The sequence below is a fragment of the Sander vitreus genome, chromosome 19 (genome assembly GCF_031162955.1).
Source record: "Sander vitreus isolate 19-12246 chromosome 19, sanVit1, whole genome shotgun sequence".
NCBI lineage: Eukaryota > Metazoa > Chordata > Actinopteri > Perciformes > Percidae > Sander > Sander vitreus.
The window spans coordinates 14,817,045-14,838,306 of NC_135873.1; the positions used below are offsets into that span (position 1 = coordinate 14,817,045).

The following is a 21,262-nucleotide window of genomic DNA, read 5'->3' on the forward strand; positions in this document are numbered from 1 at the left end:
TGTCCAGTTCTTACTTGCAGCTCCCACTCAATCTGACAGAGAAGTGCCTTGTTGTGATCCAGCCTGCAGGGCTTAACAGACTTAACAGATAATGTTTTAGACTGATTTAAACTTCAACCATGTTACATTTTTGGGGGTCCTGTTAACTTACCATGCATGGAATCGTTTGTAGACCACATGTCAATAAGTATCATTAATGTCAATGAAGATTATATCGTTGTTAAACAACGGTAATGTTCCTTAGAAATATACTTTTCGTTTGGCCAGTGCGCGCTCTCGCGAGTGGCATGCAGTTCTCGCAGTTTCTGGTTGTATCGACCATGGCTCAGTTAGCCAATAGGGACGCTTCCTTCAGGCGCGCGCGCAACATGATTCAGGAAGAACGCGTTTCATGTTCATTTTCATGTTGCGTTCGGGGAAAGTCTTTAGAAATCAGACCCAAAGTTACACTGAACGTTCAGCTGAAAATGTCAGAGTCTACACATGTATCATCGCTTGGGATGGGTGACAGTTTGCATCATCAGGGTAAGAAAATAAGTCGACTAACTTACTTGAACGACTGTTAACTTAACTCTCATAAAATACAGATATAGGGGCTTGAAACCTATATTTTCAAAATTAGAGAGGAATTAACGCCGGGGCGTCCATATTGCTTACGGTAAATCCTAAAAACCGAAGTCAGTTAATAACGCTAAATGTGAAAGTAGGCCGAATGTGAGAGAAGCTATATAACGTTAGTAGCATTTAGTTGAAGTTGGAGTGCTGTGCTGTTGTGAATCTCCTGACAGTAATTTGTTTTTGGCCGTTTAAAATACGTTCACTGTGTTTACTGTCTTCCCACCCAGTTCTCGCCTCCTTCCCTCTGTGTGACATTACAGAAGAGGATCTGACCCAGAATCCTCAGTTCTGTAAACTCCTGGCCACCCTGGCACAACATGTGGATCAAACTGGACTCACTGTCCCACTGAAAACAGAGCTGGAAAAGGTATCAGCGGACACTGTGCTCACACTGGGACTAAAAACCTTCTGTCATGTTACTTCCCACATTTGCTAACATACAGAACAAGCTAATGCTTTGCTGCAATTCAAGCTAGACCAAACAGCTCTATATGTTTTGCTGAATTTGTAGTAGTTATTTATGTAATTGCACAGCAAGTATGGCAAACCGACCTCTACTGGTAACCAGTTAGTATTGCAATCACAGAGATGGAAAATCTCTTCCCGATGCCTCGAGTTTGCTAGGTTTTTGTGTATCTGTGAGCACTTAACAGATGCTTTATTCCAGGCTGAGCAGAAGCTGCAGAGCCAGAGGCGTCACTGGCTGCACTCCGAGAGCCTCCACAAAGGACTGCAGGAGATGATCCAGGACCACTGTGTCAGGAAGCACCATGTCACTCTACCCCCTGACCAGAACCTGGTACTTTGCACATACCTATATGCACATAGACCACAAATGCACAAACAGCTGTCAGTGAATCGTGGACACCATATTTTAGTTTGAAGCATTTGAATTTCAGTATCCAGAAATCTACCAAATCAACTCACTGTGTGTGTGTGTGTGTGTGTGTGTGTGTGTGTGTGTGTGTGTGTGTGTAGTTCTATGAGACGCTGGAGAAGTGTTTGCTGGTGGCTCAGTGTATCAGACAGCTGGATCCCAGTAGCACTACCAACCAGGACCAGCCCTCTGTTCTGGGTCTGAATCCCCAACAGATGATGGACCTTATGCCATCAGAGAAGGTAAGTCATTAAAAAAAAATACAGAATAGAAGAGCGTAAATGAAATGACGGACAGATGGATGATCCCACATCAAAGAGGACAGTGGTACCAAAGTAGACATTTATTTTCTCAGAAAAGAAAGTTGACCAGATCAGCAGAGAGATACTTCAGGAACAAATGTAGCTTGTTTACCAACTATGCTGTATTTATTGCCACCAGAATGTTCAAAGAATGAAACAGGGTCTTCCCAAAGAGCTGGAGAAGCATCTGAAGAAAATCTGCTTCAGCCTCCTTTCTTACTATCAACCTGAATGGGGTACAGTAACCAGACACTTCATTATCTACTCCTACCAGTAAATATTCTCATTCACTTCCACAGCCTTAATATCGCGTTATTGTTCTGCATTGACACAATGACCAGGATGCTGTTTCGTAATCTCTTCTAGAGAACGAGAGTGAGCGTCTGAAGACCAGCAAGCTGTCTCATCTGGCAGCCCAGCTGGACAAAGAGAAGAAAAGAGCAGAGAGTCTGAAGGAGACCTGCCGGGAAAACACAGTCCTCCTGCAAAGACAGACTCAACTCTACCTCTCCGTAAGTGCTCTTTCAATAACATGTAGTTAGCTAAAACAAGCAAATATATTTCCATTGGTTTTTTTTTTTGCAGATTATCACGTATATACACACTACCGGTCAAAAGTTTGGGGTCACTTAGAAATTTCCATTCCACTCTATTCCAGACAGAATACCAGCTGAGATCAGTTGCATTTTTTTTTTTTTAAACAGGGCAGCAGTTTTCAGATTACATTATGTGCTTACATAATTGCAAAATGGTTCTCCAATGTTTTCTCAGTTAGCCTTTTAAAATGATATCAGATTAGTAAAGAGAATGTGCCTTTGGAACATTGGATGAATGGTTGCTGATAATGGGCAATGGAGATATCGCATTAAAGATCAGCCACTTCTTTCTATAACAGTTGGGAACCCTTTTGCAATTATGTAAGAACATAATGTAATCTGAAAACTGCTGCCCTGATTAAAAAAAACAAACAATGCAACTGGTGTGTGTGTGTGTATATACACACACACACACACACACACACACACACACACACATATACATATATATTTATATTTATTCAGCCAAATGGCTAGTGAATGTTCACATTTTACCAGCTGCTTAATAGATTACCATTGTTTTTTGGCTAGTGAGTAGTGCAGTGGCAGCAAAAACTGTCCTGTTAGTAGTGTCCCGGGACAGTCAGACACTGTCCTGTGACACCCAGACACTGTGCTGTGACTCCATGACTGTCCCGGGACAATCAGACACTGTCCTGTGACTCCCAGACACTGTCCTGTGACTCCATGACTGTCCTGTGACTCCCATGACTGTCCCAGGACAGTCAACACTGTCCTGTACACTGTCCTGTGACTCCCATGAGTGTCCTGGGACAGTGTCTGACTGTCCCGAGACACTCCTCAGGACACCACTAGCAGTACAGGACAGTTTTTGCTGCCACTGCTGCTGGAGAATCTTCCTGCCCCTTGTATATTTTGCCAGCATTTGGCTAGTAGATGGTGCTAATTTTGGACCCTGCATTTACATAATATTTGGCTTTCAGTGTTTTTTCTTTTTCTTGACTTGTGTCCAGGAACTGATTAAGTGTATTCAGCTTCTCCAGTCTCTCATCTTGGACCACAGGCTGAGAATCCAGACAGATTTGGACCGGAAGAAGTTAGAGTACTTAGAGGGAAAATGTGAATTAGTCTTACAGAAGATCAAGTAAGGAGTTATCGATTCCTTGCATGCTTATATACTGTACACTTCGATATTGTAGATTTCCTGGTGCCATTATCCAGAAAGACTTACTATGAGAATAAACTCCAATCTTTAGTTCATGCATTTCAGTTTTTACATATGTTTTTCTCTTCTTCCTTCAAAGGACTGAGATGGTGGAAATTCAGCTGGACATGTACACAGTGGACTCGATAGCTGCTCATAGAAAAATAAGGCAAGATGCTTTTAGTCCATGTCTGACTCATTTCTTACTTTGTCATGCACTTCCTATATTATTTCTATAGCTCCACTGCGGTTTCCTAAAGGTTACACAGTGATGATAGTTGAAGGAATGTTTACGGTTTCTCATTCGTATTAAACATTAAAATGTCCTTTTTGAATTTGAACTGTAAATATAAATAATAAAGCCTTCAGAAACGTTAATATAGAAACTACATTCTGTCTCATACTTCTCTAAAAACCTAACAATCTTTTGTTGTTGTCTCAATTTCAGAGAGAAGCTGGAGTCTGATCTGAAGGCCTGTCAGGTGGAGAAGCAGTCTGTTGAGCTAAAACTGGCCTCCTTTGAGATCTTGGGCAAAGAGTTTGAGGCCTTGGCTGAGGAGTACTGCAGATTACGGCAGAAGATAGAAATGAATAATTGGGCTCTGAAGGAGTTCACCCGGTGCAACAACAAGTGAAGATCGTATCTGATGCTGGGATGACAGCCAGCCATTCCCTTTCCCCAACATGTCATTGGTCACAGTGGCATGTTGGCTTTTGGATGCTTGACAGAGAAACTGTGTGGACGTTTGGCCTACAGGAACTATGTAGCATATGTACAGTAGTGAGTGAGCTAACCTGAAGGATTTCAATACAGCTCCTAACTTAAGAATGCTTCAATAAATTCAGCATCTTCAGTACATCACCATGGTAATCAGCATTTCTGCTTTCTTTGTTTCTACCTGGACCCATAGAGTTCAAGTGTTCGGTATTCATTACTCTTTCAGTGCACTTTCACACTAAGCCTTAACTATCTTGCATGTGACTGCATGGTCACATGCATTTTGATTGCTCTCTGTATTATCTTAAAGGTTCATTTGGTAAGTTATTTAACACAATTAGGATTAAAGATTAAAAAGTTTTTGTCATATTTGCTGAAACTGTAACTATATCCTGACAGTACCTGTTCAGTGATTTGATTTAACTTCACCTGAAATAAGTGTTGAGGTATATTTTTTTGTAAAAGTTGAATTTGCATCCTCAGCCAAAAAAGTTGGGCGAGCATTCCTATGTATATTACGAAATAAACTTGGGAGTAAAATAAACTAAATGTATGTATTATCAGGATCATTTTGAATACGAGAAATGTCCTGTATTCCTATAGCGTGATTCTCTGAGCTTGCCATCTGTTTAAACTGCAGTCGTGTAGTTGGTGTAATGTATACAAGACCGGTCCAAACATGTAGCAGTGTTATTTCAGAAATGATGGGTGTCATGCACGCGCATACTCCTCATCTTTTTTTTTTGTGTCTTGAGTCTTTGAGTGTCTTGGCTCACATTTCAAAGCCTTAATTGTAATGAGTGATACGTGTAATGACGCTCCTAGTATTCTTTTTCTTCATTAAACACAATGCCATATAAATAATTCTTTTGGAAGACCCATTAGCTGTGTCCATGTTGCCCCCAGCGTTGTTTGTGTTTTCTTTAAATACACACCAACCAGCTGAGAGAAATGCTGCAGGTTAGTGCAATTCTGCAGCAGTTTGCATCTTAATCCACAAGATGGGAGTATATTTTCAGTTTTGAGGTCATGTCATATTTCCCACTGTGGTAAACTCAGCAGACGTCCTGGTTTTTGCTTTTTCTATTTTTACTATTCATACAACTTTACAATTAACAAACAATTACAATTAAACTGGATGCAACACCTAAGGCTGAGACACAGAAAAACACGTTTGTTATTTAGGCTATCACTCTTAAAATTCTGCACAATGATTCATAATTCAAGCTGTCAAATGAGCTTTCAATAAGTTCACAACTAGCAGCTCCACTACGTTTTTTTTTTTTTTTTTTAACATTTAACTTTTTTTTCATGCAGTATTTAAGAAATTGTGATTATTACCGTATTTAGATATTAGGAAAGAGTGTCAGGTTAACGGCCACTCCGTTGTTTTCTCGACGATCTTTGATTCTGTCTGCGCCACCGAGGAGAACCGGAAGTAGGTAGTGGAGCATCTCGCTCTAATAAACCCCTCTCTGCTTTGCTCTCATCATCATCATCAGCAGCAGCAGCAGCAGCAGCCCCGCCTCGCGAGACGCTGGCTGGTTCACCTCCAACACAACCCCACACATCTGGCTGTCACACAACAGTGCTGCCGCTCCGTCCGGTACCGCGGCATGCTCATTCACACCGGGACATACGAAGTGGATTTTAACTAGAGGGGCACAATGTCTGAGGTGCGAAAATTCACAAAGAGGTTAAGCAAACCCGGGACGGCCGCGGAAGTCAGGCAGAGCGTGTCGGAGGCTGTGAAGAGCTCCGTGGACCTTGTGGTAAGCACAGCTTTAATGCTTGTCTGTGGACCGGTGGCGGTCATTTTAGCTAGCAGGGATAATGTAACTAACTGGTTAACCTGCCAACTCCCCTCCCCGCTGTTCTCCTTGGGGAGCAATGTTATTATAGCTTTTCTATTTTTCATAATTTTCTCTACATTGCCACTGTTCATTTTGGTTTATCTCCACACTCTCCAGAATCTCTTTAATTTGTGTTTTTCCAGTTTTTTATCAACTGCGTTTGTCCCACCAACCTTAATAACCTATAGCTAACTGTTACTGTGAAGCTCTGGCATGTCTCTGAATGCACTACAATTTTACAGCGTTACTGGCAGTGCTACATTCTGTGCAAAAGAGACTCATTATTGAGCGATTAAATGCCGCGAATTCAACTCCCATATGTTGGCTTGGTTGTCTAAATTGCTGGCATTACAAAATAGTATGACATTGTCCACAGGAACACATGGCTTTTCAGTCATGTGCGGCTCCTTTTGTGTGCTGGCGGATGAAGAGCAGTGCCAGTTGGACAGCTGCAGCATGGCTTCCCTGTCCTTGCCTTGGAGCAGTGTGTGTGAGCCTCTTGATTTCTGCTGCAAATGGCCACATATATTGTGCAAAAGAAGGCAGCTCATGCATGCCCTTATAATTTGATGTCTATTGTTAATGACGTGTGCAAGGCAAAAAGGTTTATTTTTTTCTCTCCTTCTGAATCAATAGCAGTGCTGGTGGCTGATAGTGGCTTGGAACAGACTGCAATAATGAGGGATTAGGCGCAGTGGTTTGAGATGAATAGCATTTAGGATCCTGCTGATACAGCATTTGTGTTTTTGTGTACGTGTGTGAACATATTTTCATGTCAGTATGTCTTAAAGGCGTGACATTTGTCTTGAAACTTCCAGTGATGTCAGTGCAGATTGATGCCCGCCTGCTGATGACTTGTTTTCTTCTTGTTATAACTAAAACCATCTGGTTACTCCTCCACTTTCTCATTATGTGACAATGACAGACTTCAACCCAAAACAAATCAGTCCTACATCTTTGGCTGTTTAGAGAGTGGAGTTCCAGCTTGTTCCCTTGGGATTAGGCTTTCAGTCTTATGATGATCATCGTGAGGAGTGTGACTCAGTGAGGTTACTAGCGTAATAATCATGTGATAAGGTTTTGATTACTCCAACAGAGGTGGGAGAGTGTGTGTGTGTGTGTGTGTGTGTGTGTGTGTGTGTGTGTGTGTGTGTGTGTGTGATTAGGTTTCTAGCCACGTGTGATATGTGTGTTCTGATTGACTTTTTTTTTTTTTCTGTTTTAGAGTTGCAGGTTTTGGCTGCTCATTATATGGAATACATGGTTGGCTTGGTAACTGAGAACAAACGCTGTTTTGTGGAGGGTGTATGGGGATTCCCTCAGGCATGCTGTCACCATGCTTCCTGTGTGACTGGGTTTGTGTGTTCATTCTGAACATCTCTAGGAAGTCAGTCTTGTTTTCTAAATCTTTCCCTCCATGGCCTGTGTTCTTAGATTTTTAGTGATTTCCCGTTAACATGTTTTCAAGCAGAGAGTCAAATACAACTTTATGAAAGGAAACAGCAGAGTGCAGAACGTGGACATTTTTCTTTTTGTTTCTAAAAAAAAAATAACCCTAGGCCAATTAGTATTTAGTTGCCTTATATCATAGTCATTGCTACTTCATTACTGGTCTTCCTAGAGTTCATATTGTAGAACGTCGTGTTGAAAGATTGTTATCAAGTCCATATCTGTGTTCAGTGGTCTTTTACATAAACATATATGGAAACCAGTGGACAGTAATTGGCCGCCTGATAACTGGAAGAGACCAGTCGTTACCTAATGGATTACCTAATTCTAAAAAGTGTAAGTGAAACCCCTGATATATCAACACAGTTTCACGGCAGTTCGTGAAATGGTCACGTAATTTAAGTATGTATTTGATTCGTGTACACAAACACGTTTTATCTCGTTTTTTTTTTCGTGATGGTCAGCACATTTTTTATAATACCAACAATTGCATAGCTGCATACAGCGGGACGGGTTGGGTTTAGGAAAAGAAGAACGGACGGTTGGGTTTAGGAAAAGAAGAAAGCGTATATGATAATAAATATTGAAAACTACTATTATTTGCAGTTCCCGACTGGTTTAAAAGCTTGGAGGGCAGGCACCGCTTAGGGTGTGTTGGGTAACTGAAACTTAACTTTCAAATAATTTGCTTTGAATTTGGTGTTTTAAATCCTGTATCTATCTGTACATCCCCAATGTAAATGCAACAAGAAGCCCTATTAATATATTAATATTCTTTTTGGAATAGACACAGGGAGTAATGTAAGGATGAAAGAAGCGAGCCAGGCTCTTTTCTTCCCCCCAATAAGCCACAGTGTTTCACATACACACACAGATTGGAGCACTTAGTGGGGTCAGCCGTGGGACAGTGCTGCTTCATACTGTATGTGACTCTCATGGCTGTGTGTGTGTGTGTGTGTGTGTGTGTGTGTGTGTGTGTGTGTGTGTGTGTGTGTGCACGTGTGCACTCATCCATTGTGTTTAAGTGTAATATCCACCTGGTCGTGGAGGAGTTGGGAGTGCCCTACATCTGCTGAACTGTAATGGGACACAGACGTCTGGAAGTGCACCATTGCTAACATCATCATCATCATCATCATCATCATCATCATCATCATAGTCCCCTGAAGGCACAGTGGGAGTCATGCTTTGTACGCAGTGATTGGTGTTTGAGTGTTCTCCGGCCAGGTTGATAGCTCGGAGGAGAAAGTGCTTGCATCATACAGTTACGCCCAAATGTTAGGCCACGTCCCTTAGTGTTTTAGCATCTCTGTTTCTCAATCAGTAAGACTGTGGCTTCACGGCAGCCTGGGATTCTTCAGCTTCTTTCCTCTTCTATGAAAGCAGAACTCTCTCTCTTTCTGCCTTTACTTCTCTCTTTGCTTGCTCTCTCTCTCTCTCTCTCTCTCTCTCTCTCTCTCTCTCTCTCTCTCTCTCTCTCTCTGTAACAGGATCAGTGTTGCAGTCAAGCCACCGTGCACTGCCAGTTGCCTCTGACTTATAGCGCTGCGGTTCAGCTTGTTGCACATGACAGGAAGCGGAGCTGCTGCTTCGGGTGCAGGGGCGGCGTGTGTAATGCTTTCAATAGACTTGTAGGATTTGTGTTTTGACTGCTGCTCAGTGCTCAGGTTGCCGCTTGGCCACTGAGAAGGCGGTCTTTACGTGAAAAGATGTGAACAGTGAACGTATACACATAGAAATCTGCAAATTCTAAAAAGTATCATTGGGCTTAGGAAGTTTTTATTTAGTTAAAAAAGAAGAAGCCAAACGCAGGTTTCCTGTGGCCAAGCAAGAAAGCCGGGGTCTGGTGGAAAAATCTGCACACGACACGTACTTGTAACCAGCTAATTTCGCAGGCCAAATTATTGGTTAGAGAACACTGAAAGGGAGAACTTTCTTTCCTTTATTGGCTTGTGCACAGATACCAAGGATATTCAAGGAGATGTTAACCCTTTAAACCTCACTGAACTCACACTGTATAGCCAAACAGTGTTCCAAACCACAGAACTTGATTTTTTTAAATTGGATTGTAGTGGAGCTCCAACATTTCCAGACACACCAAACATGTCTAGGCTTACGTCTCAGGAAATGGGGTGTGTGTCTTTGCTTGGAATATTTCACAATAGTGTTCATATATAGCTTAATTGAGGAGCTGAAACAACATGTGATACTGTCAGACAGTGGGGCATTCAATTGTTTTTTTTTTATCAACTTTAAAGCTGCTTAAAGCCTAAACAACCCCAGACAAACTCAAAGAACTGTGTTCATGTACTGTAGGTCCCTGTTGCTCATAGTGAGAGCCTAATTGAGGAAGAAAGAGGTAAACTACATGTCAAATGGTCCACTAGGCACATGAAGCTGAGCAAACTCAACCTATGTAAGAGCTTGTTACCCACAATGACTGAATCACTGCACATATAATAAACATGGCCAGTGATAGTCTTAGAGGGAAGGCAGTAGATAATTGAGGGGAGACCAGCAAGCAGAGGGGGAAAAAAAACCAGCAGCCAAGCTGCTGCATAACTTTATTACTGGCTTTCTCACTCTGCCCACTGGTAGTGGTACAGTAGGAAAACAAAGCTCTGCATCTCAGCTGCACAGCTCTTAACTGGAAATATGACAAGGTGGAAAATGACTCAGTCATACCCCCCTAGCTGTAGGGCATTGTCAGGGTTTTTAGAGTCCTTCTCCTGACTGTACTTGTTCATATTGGCTGCCACTGCATCTACGGTATATGCCTCCAGCACGGTTTCCCCCAGAAAAGTTGTTTAGCCCAGTGACAAGTGTCTTTTTTTTTTTTTTTTCCCGAAGAAGGGCCCAGCCTGGGCCAGTCACAGACTGATGGCAGCGTTATTCTAGAGCCCAAAAGATTCCGTGATAAACAAAATAGCGAAATTGAGAATTTATAAAAGCTAGAAGACAGATTCCACAGGGCACTACATTAGGTCAGCGCAGTGGTGTGGTCTACGTGATACGCAGGTATACGCAGTATACCCACTAAGAAAGCTCCAGGATTTCCATATACCCACTTAAAAATGCCCAATGACACGCAACAACATACTTTCCATTATATTTTTGACATATTTTGAATTGTCATCTGTGTTCTTTTTCTTCACATAAATAAAGGGATTCCCACCGTAAAATGGTGCATTAAAGCGGATCCAAATGCAGAAAATGAAGTTGCTGATGCTCAAAAAACTTCCCTATATATATATATAGGCCAATATATACAGTACAGTATACCCACTACAATACATTAGACTACACCACTGGGTCAGTGCTAAAAGCTAACTGGAGATTTGAAAATATGACTTCTTCTAAGTTTCCAACCGAGCCTGCTCACTATAACTGTAGTTTAAAAAGAAAATGCATTAAGAAATGATTCCCAGTGGCTTAGGCCTGGTGTGGGGCAACTTAGGCCCAGTGGGCCACCAGGCATGGGGGGGAAACCCGGCCTCCAGCCTCTGGGGCAGTGGCTCAGCAATGTGGCACAGAAGCTGATCAAATCCATACAGTCTGATTCCCTCTGCGTGAGTCCAACCGGGCTTGGTGTCGCTCAGCCGAGGCTTTTTGCCTAAGCCATTCATCACCATCTTCAGCGCTTAGCTTGAGCTTAAAGCAGCACTTTCTGGGAATGAATTCAGAATCTTTCCAAGTGGTTTAGGTCTCACATCTTGACCTAGTTGTCAAAAGGCTAGGTTTTAGATTGTAGGCCTCTTTAAGGCATAATGCAGAAGCCGATTTCATATCATCCACTTCTTCGTGAAACTCAAAACAGGAAGTTATGATTTTGAGCGAGAAGCGCTGTCATGTGGCATGTCACAATTATCTTGTGTTTGGTTTCGTTATGACATATGCCTCTGTCAAGCGCGTGCACTTTATTTGACAGCACATAAATACCAAGTCAAGTAACATCATTTGTCCATTTCACTGCTGCCTTGTCTCACCTTTATTACCCCGTCTGTCTTTGTCTAACTATTCGTGGTCGAGTTGCTTCCCTTTCGTCATCTTTTGCCTCATCCACCCACAACTCTCTGAGCAGCTGTTTCCCTGCACCGTGACAGTCCTGGTATGGGTGGTAAAAAAGTTCCGGGGGTGAGCACTTGATGTGGAGCTTGCCAGAGCCACAGTAAATACAAAATGTTGAGAACATCAGTTTAACAAGAAACGGTTTGTTTATTTGAATGTACATTTGTGTTCTGTCCATTCTCCCCCTCCTCTCAGGAGCAGCCAAAGATTATCGAGCCGCTGGACTATGAAGCTGTGGTGTTTCAGAGAAAGGCCCAGATCCACAGCGACCCCCACCGAGACCTGCTGCTCTGCCCCGTCGACGATGTCTCGGTGAGTCCCCCTCAGTTTCCTGGTACTGGCTCTCAGCCAGGGCCTCTTCCTCACCCAGGATGAAAATCACAGCGTATATACTGTACCTTACTGTAAAACTGTCCGAGTCCAAGGCAAATGGGAACAAAGAGCTGTAAAATATCACTTTTCCCATTACACCAGGCTCAGTTATTTACAGGTCAAGTCCAACCAGGTTCCTCAGTTTTTATTGCTGCGATTTCAAACACATGTGGTTTTGTTTAGAGGCACGTCTCGCTGCGTGTCTAGTTTTCTTTTCCTGGTTGACACTCATCTGTATCTTTGTATCTGTGCCTTCTTTTTTCCCCTCATTCACTTTCTCTTTTCCTGTTGTTTGTGACGTCCTTCCTGCTGTGGTACAATTTGATGGGAAGATAAAGAACTTTGATTGTTTTTGCTCTACAATAATAATACATTTTACTGTCATTCAATTATATTTCACTTCCATTCTTCCTTTGTGTGTGTGTGTGTGTGTGTGTGTGTGTGTGTGTGTTTGTGTGTGTGTGTTTGTGTGTGTGTGTTTGTGTGTGTGTGTTTGTGTGTGTGTTTGTGTTTGTGTGTGTGTGCGTGCAGGAGTCCCAGATCTCCCGGCAGAGGAGGACTGTCGTTCCTTCGGTGCCTCAGAACGCTGAGCGGGAAGCCAGGAGTCTGTTTGCCAAAGAGGTACTATAACCCAGCTGTCCCATTAGAACGACGGGGCCATACTTGGTCTCAAACGGCACAAACAAAGTGTGGAGTGAAAAAAGTTACAGTATTCATAGTTGTCTTTAAGTCTTCTCCGTATTATGACTTTTATTCCTTTTCAGTAATCAGAACCTGCTCAATAAAAAGCAGACATCAAACGCAATCAGTGAAACTCTGAATTCTCAACAAACGTTAAAGATGATTCCTTGATGACTTCACACCAGCCTTCGTGGCGTTCAGCTAAAGTGGTCACTTGAAGCTCATAAAGGAACACAGAATGCACAGGCCAGTAGTAAACACATGCGTTGCTGATGACATATTTGTATTAGCAATGAAAAACAGACTCTTGTGGCGTGATGTGGATATATACTCTGCTGCTCTGCCCGGCTCTACATCTGTGTTCCTCAGCCAGCTCTCGTGACTAGGATACAGCATGGAAACAACGGTCCTAGGGATTGTTAAAACAGATCCAGGCTTACTCAGCATCTATCGAACAAAGATCCTTTCAGCTGACTTAATGGAGAATTTCACACTTAAAAAAATAAAATAAAATAAAAAGTAATGTGCACAATAGAAACCATCCTGAGAAATCACGGCAGAGGCACAGAATCTGCTACTTTGCATACTTATTTTGAGTTTACAGTGGTTATGGAGCTGGAATTTTCTCTGTCCTCCCTGAGTCGCAGTCGGAGAAAAGAACGGCATGCTCAGTTAGGTGACTTTGCTACGATGGCATGCTTGTTATATTTGAGTGTATCTGCTGATCCTAATCCAGCTCTCTGTGTTGATGTGTTTGGCAGTGCATCAAGATGTACAACACCGACTGGCATGTAATCAACTACAAATATGAGGCTTACTCTGGTGATTTCCGCATGTTGCCAAGGTAAGAAAGATGTGCGTGTGCGTGTGTGTGTGTGTGTGTGTGTGTGTGGGGGGGGGGACTTTAAGGGCTCAGAGTTTGTGCAATCAACATCTGAGTTTTTCACTGCCAAACATGCAACATGTACAAGAGATTTACTCTGCTCACGTGGGTCTGCTGGATGGCAACATGCAACAAATCACTGTTTCTGTATAGAAATGCAGCTCTCGTGCTTTAGCAGAGTAGAGGAAATACTGCACATACATATTGAAATAACTGCAGAGTTCCGCCAGATTTTCTACAACGCAACAGGTGCAGCCCAGATGTTTTGGTGATAAAGCTTCCTAAGGAACGTATTGTTATCACTGCAACCTGCAGTTGAACCATAAATTGGAGTGAAAAGCCCTCTTGGCACGGGACTAGTATTACCTGGGGACCTCTAGCAGTTTGTAATAATTACAGAGGTTGTCTGTGATCTTAATCCTGGGAGAATCTGCCATGTCTGTAATTTGTCAATTAGAAATTCCACAGCAAATTACCCAACATATTACCCAAAACACAGAGGGTGTGTGATGATATCAGTCCCTTGCGAATTGGCATCTCTGTGATTCAGGGTTGTATTGGCTGTGTTAAATGAAAGTTTTGACAGAGCCTTGACATCATATCCATCGGATAATGTCAGTAAATTCGGGTAAAATACAGACTTCATTCAAGTCATTTCTAAATCACATGAGGTCCTCTGGTAATAGAGACATATGCATACACATTTTCCCAAAAAAAATAAATAATGCAATAACAGACAAGGTGGCACAAAAACTACTGACCAATAACAAAGGAGGCAATGTAAGCAGCGATTTTTTTGTTGCATGCTTTACCTCACCACAGTGGCAGTACAGTAGGGAGGGGGCTGATTTATTGAAGACTGCTGACCCTCACTCGCTGTCTTAAAGCAAAGGCCTGAAGACAGACAAGCTGCCAGCTCACGTGTTTGAGATCGATGAGGACGCCAAAGACGAGGTGAGTAGAGGGGCCTGAGCGCCAGTTAGATCACACACATTGATCACTGCAGCGAGGATGAGTGTTCTGCTATTGACTCACTGGGCCCTTTATGGACAGATTGCACCGTATGCACAGCTTTTAGTGATGTACAATAAACCATGCTCAGAAATTAAAATGATCCCTTTAATCTTTTTAAATCATAGAGATAAGACACGAATTTGGCTCGTTCCACATGCCTGCATGTGCTGAAAATATAAGCAAACAGAGCAGCCATGCTCAACATGGACATGCATTGAGATGGAAATTGTTCCCTGTGACTTATGGTCTGTTAGTCCTTTAGTCCTGTCCACCCTGACCCCTCAGAGACTGAGAGCGGGGCAGTGAAACCAGTAACCTTATATATGTCCTATAAATAGCCCTCATCGGTCCTCCTCCCCCTACCCTCGGGCCGGATGCAGATAAACTTAGATAGAGAGCGGCTTTAATTGAAGGAAAAGAAATGCTGCTGCTGCCAGGACGGAGAGAGCAGGGAGGAGATGGCTCTATTACGTCTTTATGTCTCTGCTTGATCATTTCTGGCTGTGACGGCTGGTCTTTGCAGGCTAGTAGCAAGAATATATATATATATATATATATATATATATATATATATCTCTATCTTTGGGCCTTCATTTGATAGGACAGCTTAAGACATGAAAGTGGAGAGAGAGGGGGAACGACATGCAGCAAAGGGTTGCAGGTCGAAACCGAATCCGCGGCCGCTGCGTCAAGGACTGAGCCTCTGTAAATGGGCGCGCGCTCAACCAGGTGAGCTACCCAGGCGCCCTAGCAAGAATATTTAAGAACAAAGAGAGAAAACACACATGCACATATTACACTTATGATAGGGCTGCTCGTAGAATACTAAAAGAATAATAAAATCATAGAATACGATCAGAATCACGACTATTTTGGTCATTACTGAATAGGTTGGATAGGTAGGATATGTTATCACACTAAATTGTTGGTATGAGGCAGGGTGCGGCGAGGTGTGTATGCATGGTGGTCGGCCGCTCAGTTGCTGCACGTCGGAGGGAAGTATGGACTTGAGCAAGCTGTGGGAGATGGGGGGAGGGAGTGTGATTAGGCTAATTTCAAGTGTGTACACACACACATACACACCTCAATACTTTTCGCTCACTGTCATGATGTGTGTCACTACCAGTTAATTGGGCAGTCAGTGCATTCCTCCCAAGTGGCTGGATGCATCACTCCAGAGAGAGAGTGTGTGTGTGTTTGTGTATGCGTATATACAAACACACAGTGTCCCAGTCCCAGGATAGTTATGAGTATGAGATGGAAAGGCTGCACTGACAGGACCGAGGCGGAGGAGGAGGAGTTATGATAAACCCTTTATGGGAAACGAACAAGATCCTCCTGCTGAATTAATTTGGCTTGACAGCGTGTGATTAGAATTGTTGACATGTTCTCATGCAACTATGTTCAGTGAACATTTCTTGCAACCAGGTATTTGTCAGAAACAAGGGAATAATGTCTTCTGCAGGTTTGGCACTAAATATTCAAAAACATGAAGCTGTCGAGACTGTATACTGTTTACAAGCACAGGGACTACTGTGATCATTAACCTAAATTAACCTGCAGGATAAAGTGTGTCCTGATTGATTTCCAGTGTTTGTGTTTGTGTCTGCCAGGACTCGGCGTCACTGTGCTCCCAGAGGGGAGGCATCATGAAGCAGGGCTGGCTTCAGAAAGCCAACATCAACAGCAGCCTGTCTGTCTCCATGAGGGTGAGTCACCACCAGACGTCCTGTCTGTTATTCATAAAGCATAACAGCAACAAATGGAACAACAACAACAGCAAAACGTAGGTTCACCACAGAACTGGGGAGACATGGCAACTCTTTGTTCTACGTAATCGTTGTGTCTTATAGACCAGCTACCAAAGCCACACGGCGGCTCAGTGGTTAGCACTGCTGCCTCACAGAAAGTAGGCACTGCTGGATACTGGGTTTGATGCCCGGTCGTGTTTGGTTGGTGTGGGCTTACTCCGGGTGCTTACTATCTGTGGCATCTTCCCTTCAATCAGGAATTTAAATCATGTCAACAGAGCAAGTGAAATGTAGGTGTAAAACTGAAAAAAGCCACATTTTATACTGCATGTCTCTGTCCTAAGTCGTTTAGAATCTGTTAGATATTTCTCTAACTTGCTCTCCGTTGCTGTGACTTGCAGGTGTTCAAAAGGAGGTACTTCTACTTGTCTCAGCTCCCCGACGGCTCCTACATCCTCAACTCCTACAAGGATGAGAAGAACTGCAAGGACACCAAAGGATCCATCTACCTGGACTCCTGCATAGACGTTGTTCAGGTATACAGGGCTGGGGAAAAAAAAAAAAAATCAAAGAAACATCAAATGCACAGTTGAGAATATTGCAAAAAAGTTGCAGCAAAAAAGCTTGACCAACTCTTAAGCTTTCAATATACCCTGATGCATGTTTATTCGAACTCCTGGATATTTGTACTGCATTCCATTGACTTGGGCAGAAAAGTCCTGTTCTAACGGATTATGAGGGGCTGCTGCGGGTTGGCTTCATTAGACAGGCTGGTAGCTCATTCAGGTCTGCACTGACCGGAGAGGCTGCCAGGAAGCTTTCAGTTTGATGAACACATTCAGAAGATGAATTGGAAGAATGCGGAGACTCATTCTGGCTGGTGGGTTTAATGTGGAAGCTTGTGGAGTGCGATGTGTTTGACATGTAAAGCATGTTTTGCACACGAAAGGCCGCAGCGTTTACGTAACTTTCACGTAAAAATGACTGAGTGTAAGGGACAAACAACAGTTCTGTCTTTAGTGAGGACCTTGTCTGTTGCAGCACTCTGCGAGCATAACGCTTATTTTAGGGGTACTTGTCACAAAATGTTTTGGTCAGAAACCGACATACATTGGCTAGATGATATTAACCTCCAGGGGAAATCGGGTTGTGCTGCCCCAAACTATAGCACTCCGATGATTATCAGAACATAGGAGTAGAGTAGTGTAAAACTATACAAGTATATACAATAATTCTCTCTCTCCCCCGTAGAGCCCTAAGATGCGCCGCAATGGCTTTGAGCTGAAGATGCAAGACCGCTACAGCCACTTCCTGGCTGCGGACAGCGAAGCAGAGATGGAGGAGTGGGTAGTCACACTGAAACAGGCTTTGCAGAGCACCACTGAGGCCAGCCAGGACAGGAGGAATGGTGCAGAGACACTGGACTGTGCCCTGGGTGAGTTGTACCGTAACTACATCTGCAACCTAACAAACTTGGGATAAACAAATGTCCGAATCATCTTTCATTCAACCTATTATTTAAAGTCTTATAGAAAAGCTGCTGTAAAGTCATGGTCCATTTAGCTATGATAACAAAAATAGCATGTTTGAACATAACCTCTGAGCCTGTTTTAGTGGTAGCTATGGTTAATATAATCCATTTCCCTGGCAGTGGAGGGAGTCCAAAATAGGCAATAAATAGGCTTAATAATATATCTACAGTTGCTGCCAGTAGTGAGATAGAAGCTTCCACATCAGCTGTAAATTCTTGTAAGGATTCTGTTCTCAGTTATATTTGTTTTTTTCCGCTATTTAGTTTCACATCCCAATTCTCTCAAGTGTGTTTCTTTAGGGGACAGTTATGGGGAATTGTTGAACACATTGCTTGTCTTTAGCTGTGGAAGAATGCCAGCAGTTTTATGCAGTTTGCATATGTCTTGCCAGCATCTGTGGGCCCTTTTTTCCCCTATATAATAATATACTCTCTGCAGAATGTTCTAGTGAAATCCAATAGGCCTAGCTTGGTCAGAGATGCTGATGAGGGACTGAGAGGCCGTCCAGGAAGATGGAGGGGCACTAAGGGTTCACAGAGTCCATCGTGAGTCTGTCACCTGGGAGTCAGCAGAGTAGCGAATAGCCTCTTTTTGACTTGGCCAGTAGACTGTTAAGATATTAGTTTGTCTAACTGGGAAACACAACGTACACACAGCCACATAGGAAGCCATTAGGATAACTTTGAGGGAGCAGAGCTCTGCTGGACCTGATTTGCAATAGCCCGATATGTTGTGTGACTCGGTCTCTGTGCATTCTGATGACCTTTATTAATGCATGATCACTGTCCTGTTCAATCAGATGACGACACTTCCAGCCAAGGTAAAGGAGAGAGCCTGCTGGAGAGCCAGGGGAGGAGCTTACAGCCGGAACTTATGAAGGTATGAAGCATTAATGGATGGTTGATTAATTAATTCTGACGGATTGGCTGAGCTAGTGAGATAAAGACACCCTGAGGTTTTTGCCTGTTTAAAAGAAGGTTTTCCTCGCTACAGTTGCACCAAATGCTTGCTCTTGGGTGGGATTTGTAAATTATAGAGTGTGGTCTAGACCTACGCTATCTGTAAAGTGTCCTGAGATAACTTCTGTTCTGATTTGACACTATAAATAAAATTGAATTGAATACACAGAAACATTTAAGATTTCACATTTTAAATGTATCACTTTTTTGTCTTTGACACAGTAGTTGTCTAAATCCCTTATCGGCAGGTTTATTAATGTAATTATTATAATAGAAAAAAAAGAGAGAAAAATCGGTCTCCTTTAATGACAGCTAGAGAAGACTTTTGTACCAGACCACATTATTAATCTCTTGTTCATGTCTGCATGATAGAAGAGCAGCTCTTTTGTTTTACTCTCTGTGTTTGAGTCAGTTTTCTGAGCCCGAGAGCAGCAGTGTTTATTCTACAGAGGCCGTGCTCTTTTAATAGGTCTATAAACCCAGAGCTACACACAGACAACAAAGCCCTCTGCGCGGCTGTTTCACTGCTGTTTGCTCTGGGCCACTCCAGCTTTTCCCTCTCCACGCACACTTGAGTTTTTCTGCAGGCTAGTCACAGTGAGAACAGGGGAAAAAAAAAAAAAGGGGAGATGGATTATGGCTCTAACTGTGACCTAAGGGTTTGATATGTTTGTCTCTATTAGATGCCCTCCTTCTTCTTTTGTCTGGGTCTGTTGACTGCTTGTCTTCTTCTCTGTCTTACTCTAACTCAGTCTGCTGTGTAGGGCCCATTGTTGTGTGAGGCACTACTTTTATTTTGAAACCAGTTTCTATCGTACTCTATCTCTAAAATGAGTCATCATTTCACTGTCTTAATACACACACACACATACATATATATATATATATATATATATTTCTTGTTTTTTTCAAAGGATGAGAATAACAAAAAATCCCAAATAATAATAAGAAGAAACTACATGACACTTTATTTTTACAATAGAGTTTACAGTGTGTTATATAAGCATCAGCAAACATCAACCTAATAACACAACTAAAATGCATCATACAATACAACTGGAAGAATACAGGGTAACAGAGTGATTCAATAAATTCCAAATAAACCATAATAATACATTTTACTGTCATTCAATTGTATTTCACTTCCATTCTTCCTTTGTGTGTGTGTGTGTGTGTGTGTGTGTGTGTGTGTGTGTGTGCAGTATGCCAGGGAGACCGACCAGCTCAATAAGATCAACAGGAATGAAGGCAGACTAAAGCTTTTCTCACTGGATCCTGAGACACAGGTATACAACATGCTTCTTTCACCACTCGGTTATCCTATCGTTTATTTATTCCACTATTGATTCAGACTATTTGATCTCTCCTCCCCTTTCCACAATGTCCACTGTTTCCTTCTCCTTCGTCCTCTCCCTTCTCTCACTGCTTGCATTTTCTCTCATCCTCTCTCCTCTCTCCACTGGATCAATCTTTCTCTCCCTTCTTCCTTCTTGCCTTCTCTCCTCCCTCCTGTCCATTATCCAGAGGCTGGACTTCTCCGGCATCGAGCCAGATGTGAAGCCGTTTGAGGAGCGTTATGGCCGTCGTATCGTGGTCAGCTGCCACGATCTGACCTTCAGTCTCCAGGGCTGCGTCAGCGAGAAGGGCGACGGCGTCCTCACCAATGTACGTCATCACCTTACTTCCACAGGAAAAGATTTGTTTTTTTATTCCGCTTATATGACTCTACTAATATCTCTACTACTTCCTCTGCTTCGCCATGTACTATTACTAATGATAAACTTCAACCTAAACTGGATGACCATATCACCTTATGTTCATAGAACAAATAAAAACAAGATTTAAAAAAAAATAATAATAATAGGGCGGCACGGTGCAGTGGTAAGCACTGGGTTCTGGGTTTGACTCTCCAAAAGGATATGTGGGTATAGCTAGGGGATGGATCGACCTAGAAGACCTTAACTGTGCTTCAGAAGTGATCACAAAAATAAAAATATATCATAAGGATTTGTGAAAATACCTCTCTAGTGATTTAGTCTGAATGTATTTTATCATCTAATCACAACACACAGTCCACCATTTAACACCACACAACTTCCACCATCCCTCTGCAGTGCTGCCCCAGATAGTACACCTTCATAATTCATGTTGGCCAGTCTGGAAGTGGAAGTAACCAGGCCAAAAGACTAACACAACCATATGGTTGTAATTAGGGCTGTCAAAATAACGCGTTAATTTCGATTAATTCATCTGAGAAAAAATAACGCGTTAAAAAATATTAACGCAGATTAATCCATTCCATAGTGACGTTTGCATACAGACGGAAATCTGGTGCCACTGATATGTCTGCTCTTCTCTCTGCTGCTCTGAAACAGACGATACAGGAAACACAAACCCCGCTGCACGTGGCGCTAGTTAACACTA

The 21,262-nt window shown here is 42.6% G+C and overlaps 2 protein-coding genes across 5 annotated transcripts in view; both read left to right on the top strand.

The window, feature by feature from the left end:
* The first annotated feature begins 368 nt into the window (after positions 1-368).
* haus4 (HAUS augmin-like complex, subunit 4) lies at positions 369-5,134 on the top strand. The gene is made up of 9 exons (XM_078275488.1): positions 369-525; positions 846-985; positions 1,286-1,417; positions 1,597-1,737; positions 1,937-2,033; positions 2,164-2,309; positions 3,368-3,498; positions 3,659-3,727; positions 4,007-5,134. The coding sequence occupies exons 1-9, from the start codon at positions 369-371 to the stop codon at positions 4,191-4,193; spliced, it is 1,200 nt and encodes a 399-aa protein (XP_078131614.1). The 3' UTR covers positions 4,194-5,134.
* A 620-nt stretch (positions 5,135-5,754) lies between these two features.
* dock11 (dedicator of cytokinesis 11) overlaps positions 5,755-21,262 on the top strand; it is a 72,784-nt gene continuing 57,276 nt past the window's right edge. For 2 of the 4 annotated variants that reach the window (XM_078275484.1, XM_078275486.1), the window contains exons 1-11: positions 5,755-6,048; positions 11,842-11,958; positions 12,550-12,639; positions 13,461-13,543; positions 14,470-14,536; positions 16,210-16,305; positions 16,749-16,883; positions 17,599-17,782; positions 18,679-18,758; positions 20,041-20,124; positions 20,363-20,503. In XM_078275484.1, the coding sequence (XP_078131610.1) occupies positions 5,944-6,048; positions 11,842-11,958; positions 12,550-12,639; positions 13,461-13,543; positions 14,470-14,536; positions 16,210-16,305; positions 16,749-16,883; positions 17,599-17,782; positions 18,679-18,758; positions 20,041-20,124; positions 20,363-20,503 (1,182 nt within the window). In that variant the 5' untranslated portion in view covers positions 5,755-5,943. Of the gene's footprint in view, positions 6,049-11,660; positions 11,713-11,841; positions 11,959-12,549; positions 12,640-13,460; positions 13,544-14,469; positions 14,537-16,209; positions 16,306-16,748; positions 16,884-17,598; positions 17,783-18,678; positions 18,759-20,040; positions 20,125-20,362; positions 20,504-21,262 lie in introns of those variants that run through there. The other 2 variants (XM_078275485.1, XM_078275487.1) reach the window with 2 other exon arrangements.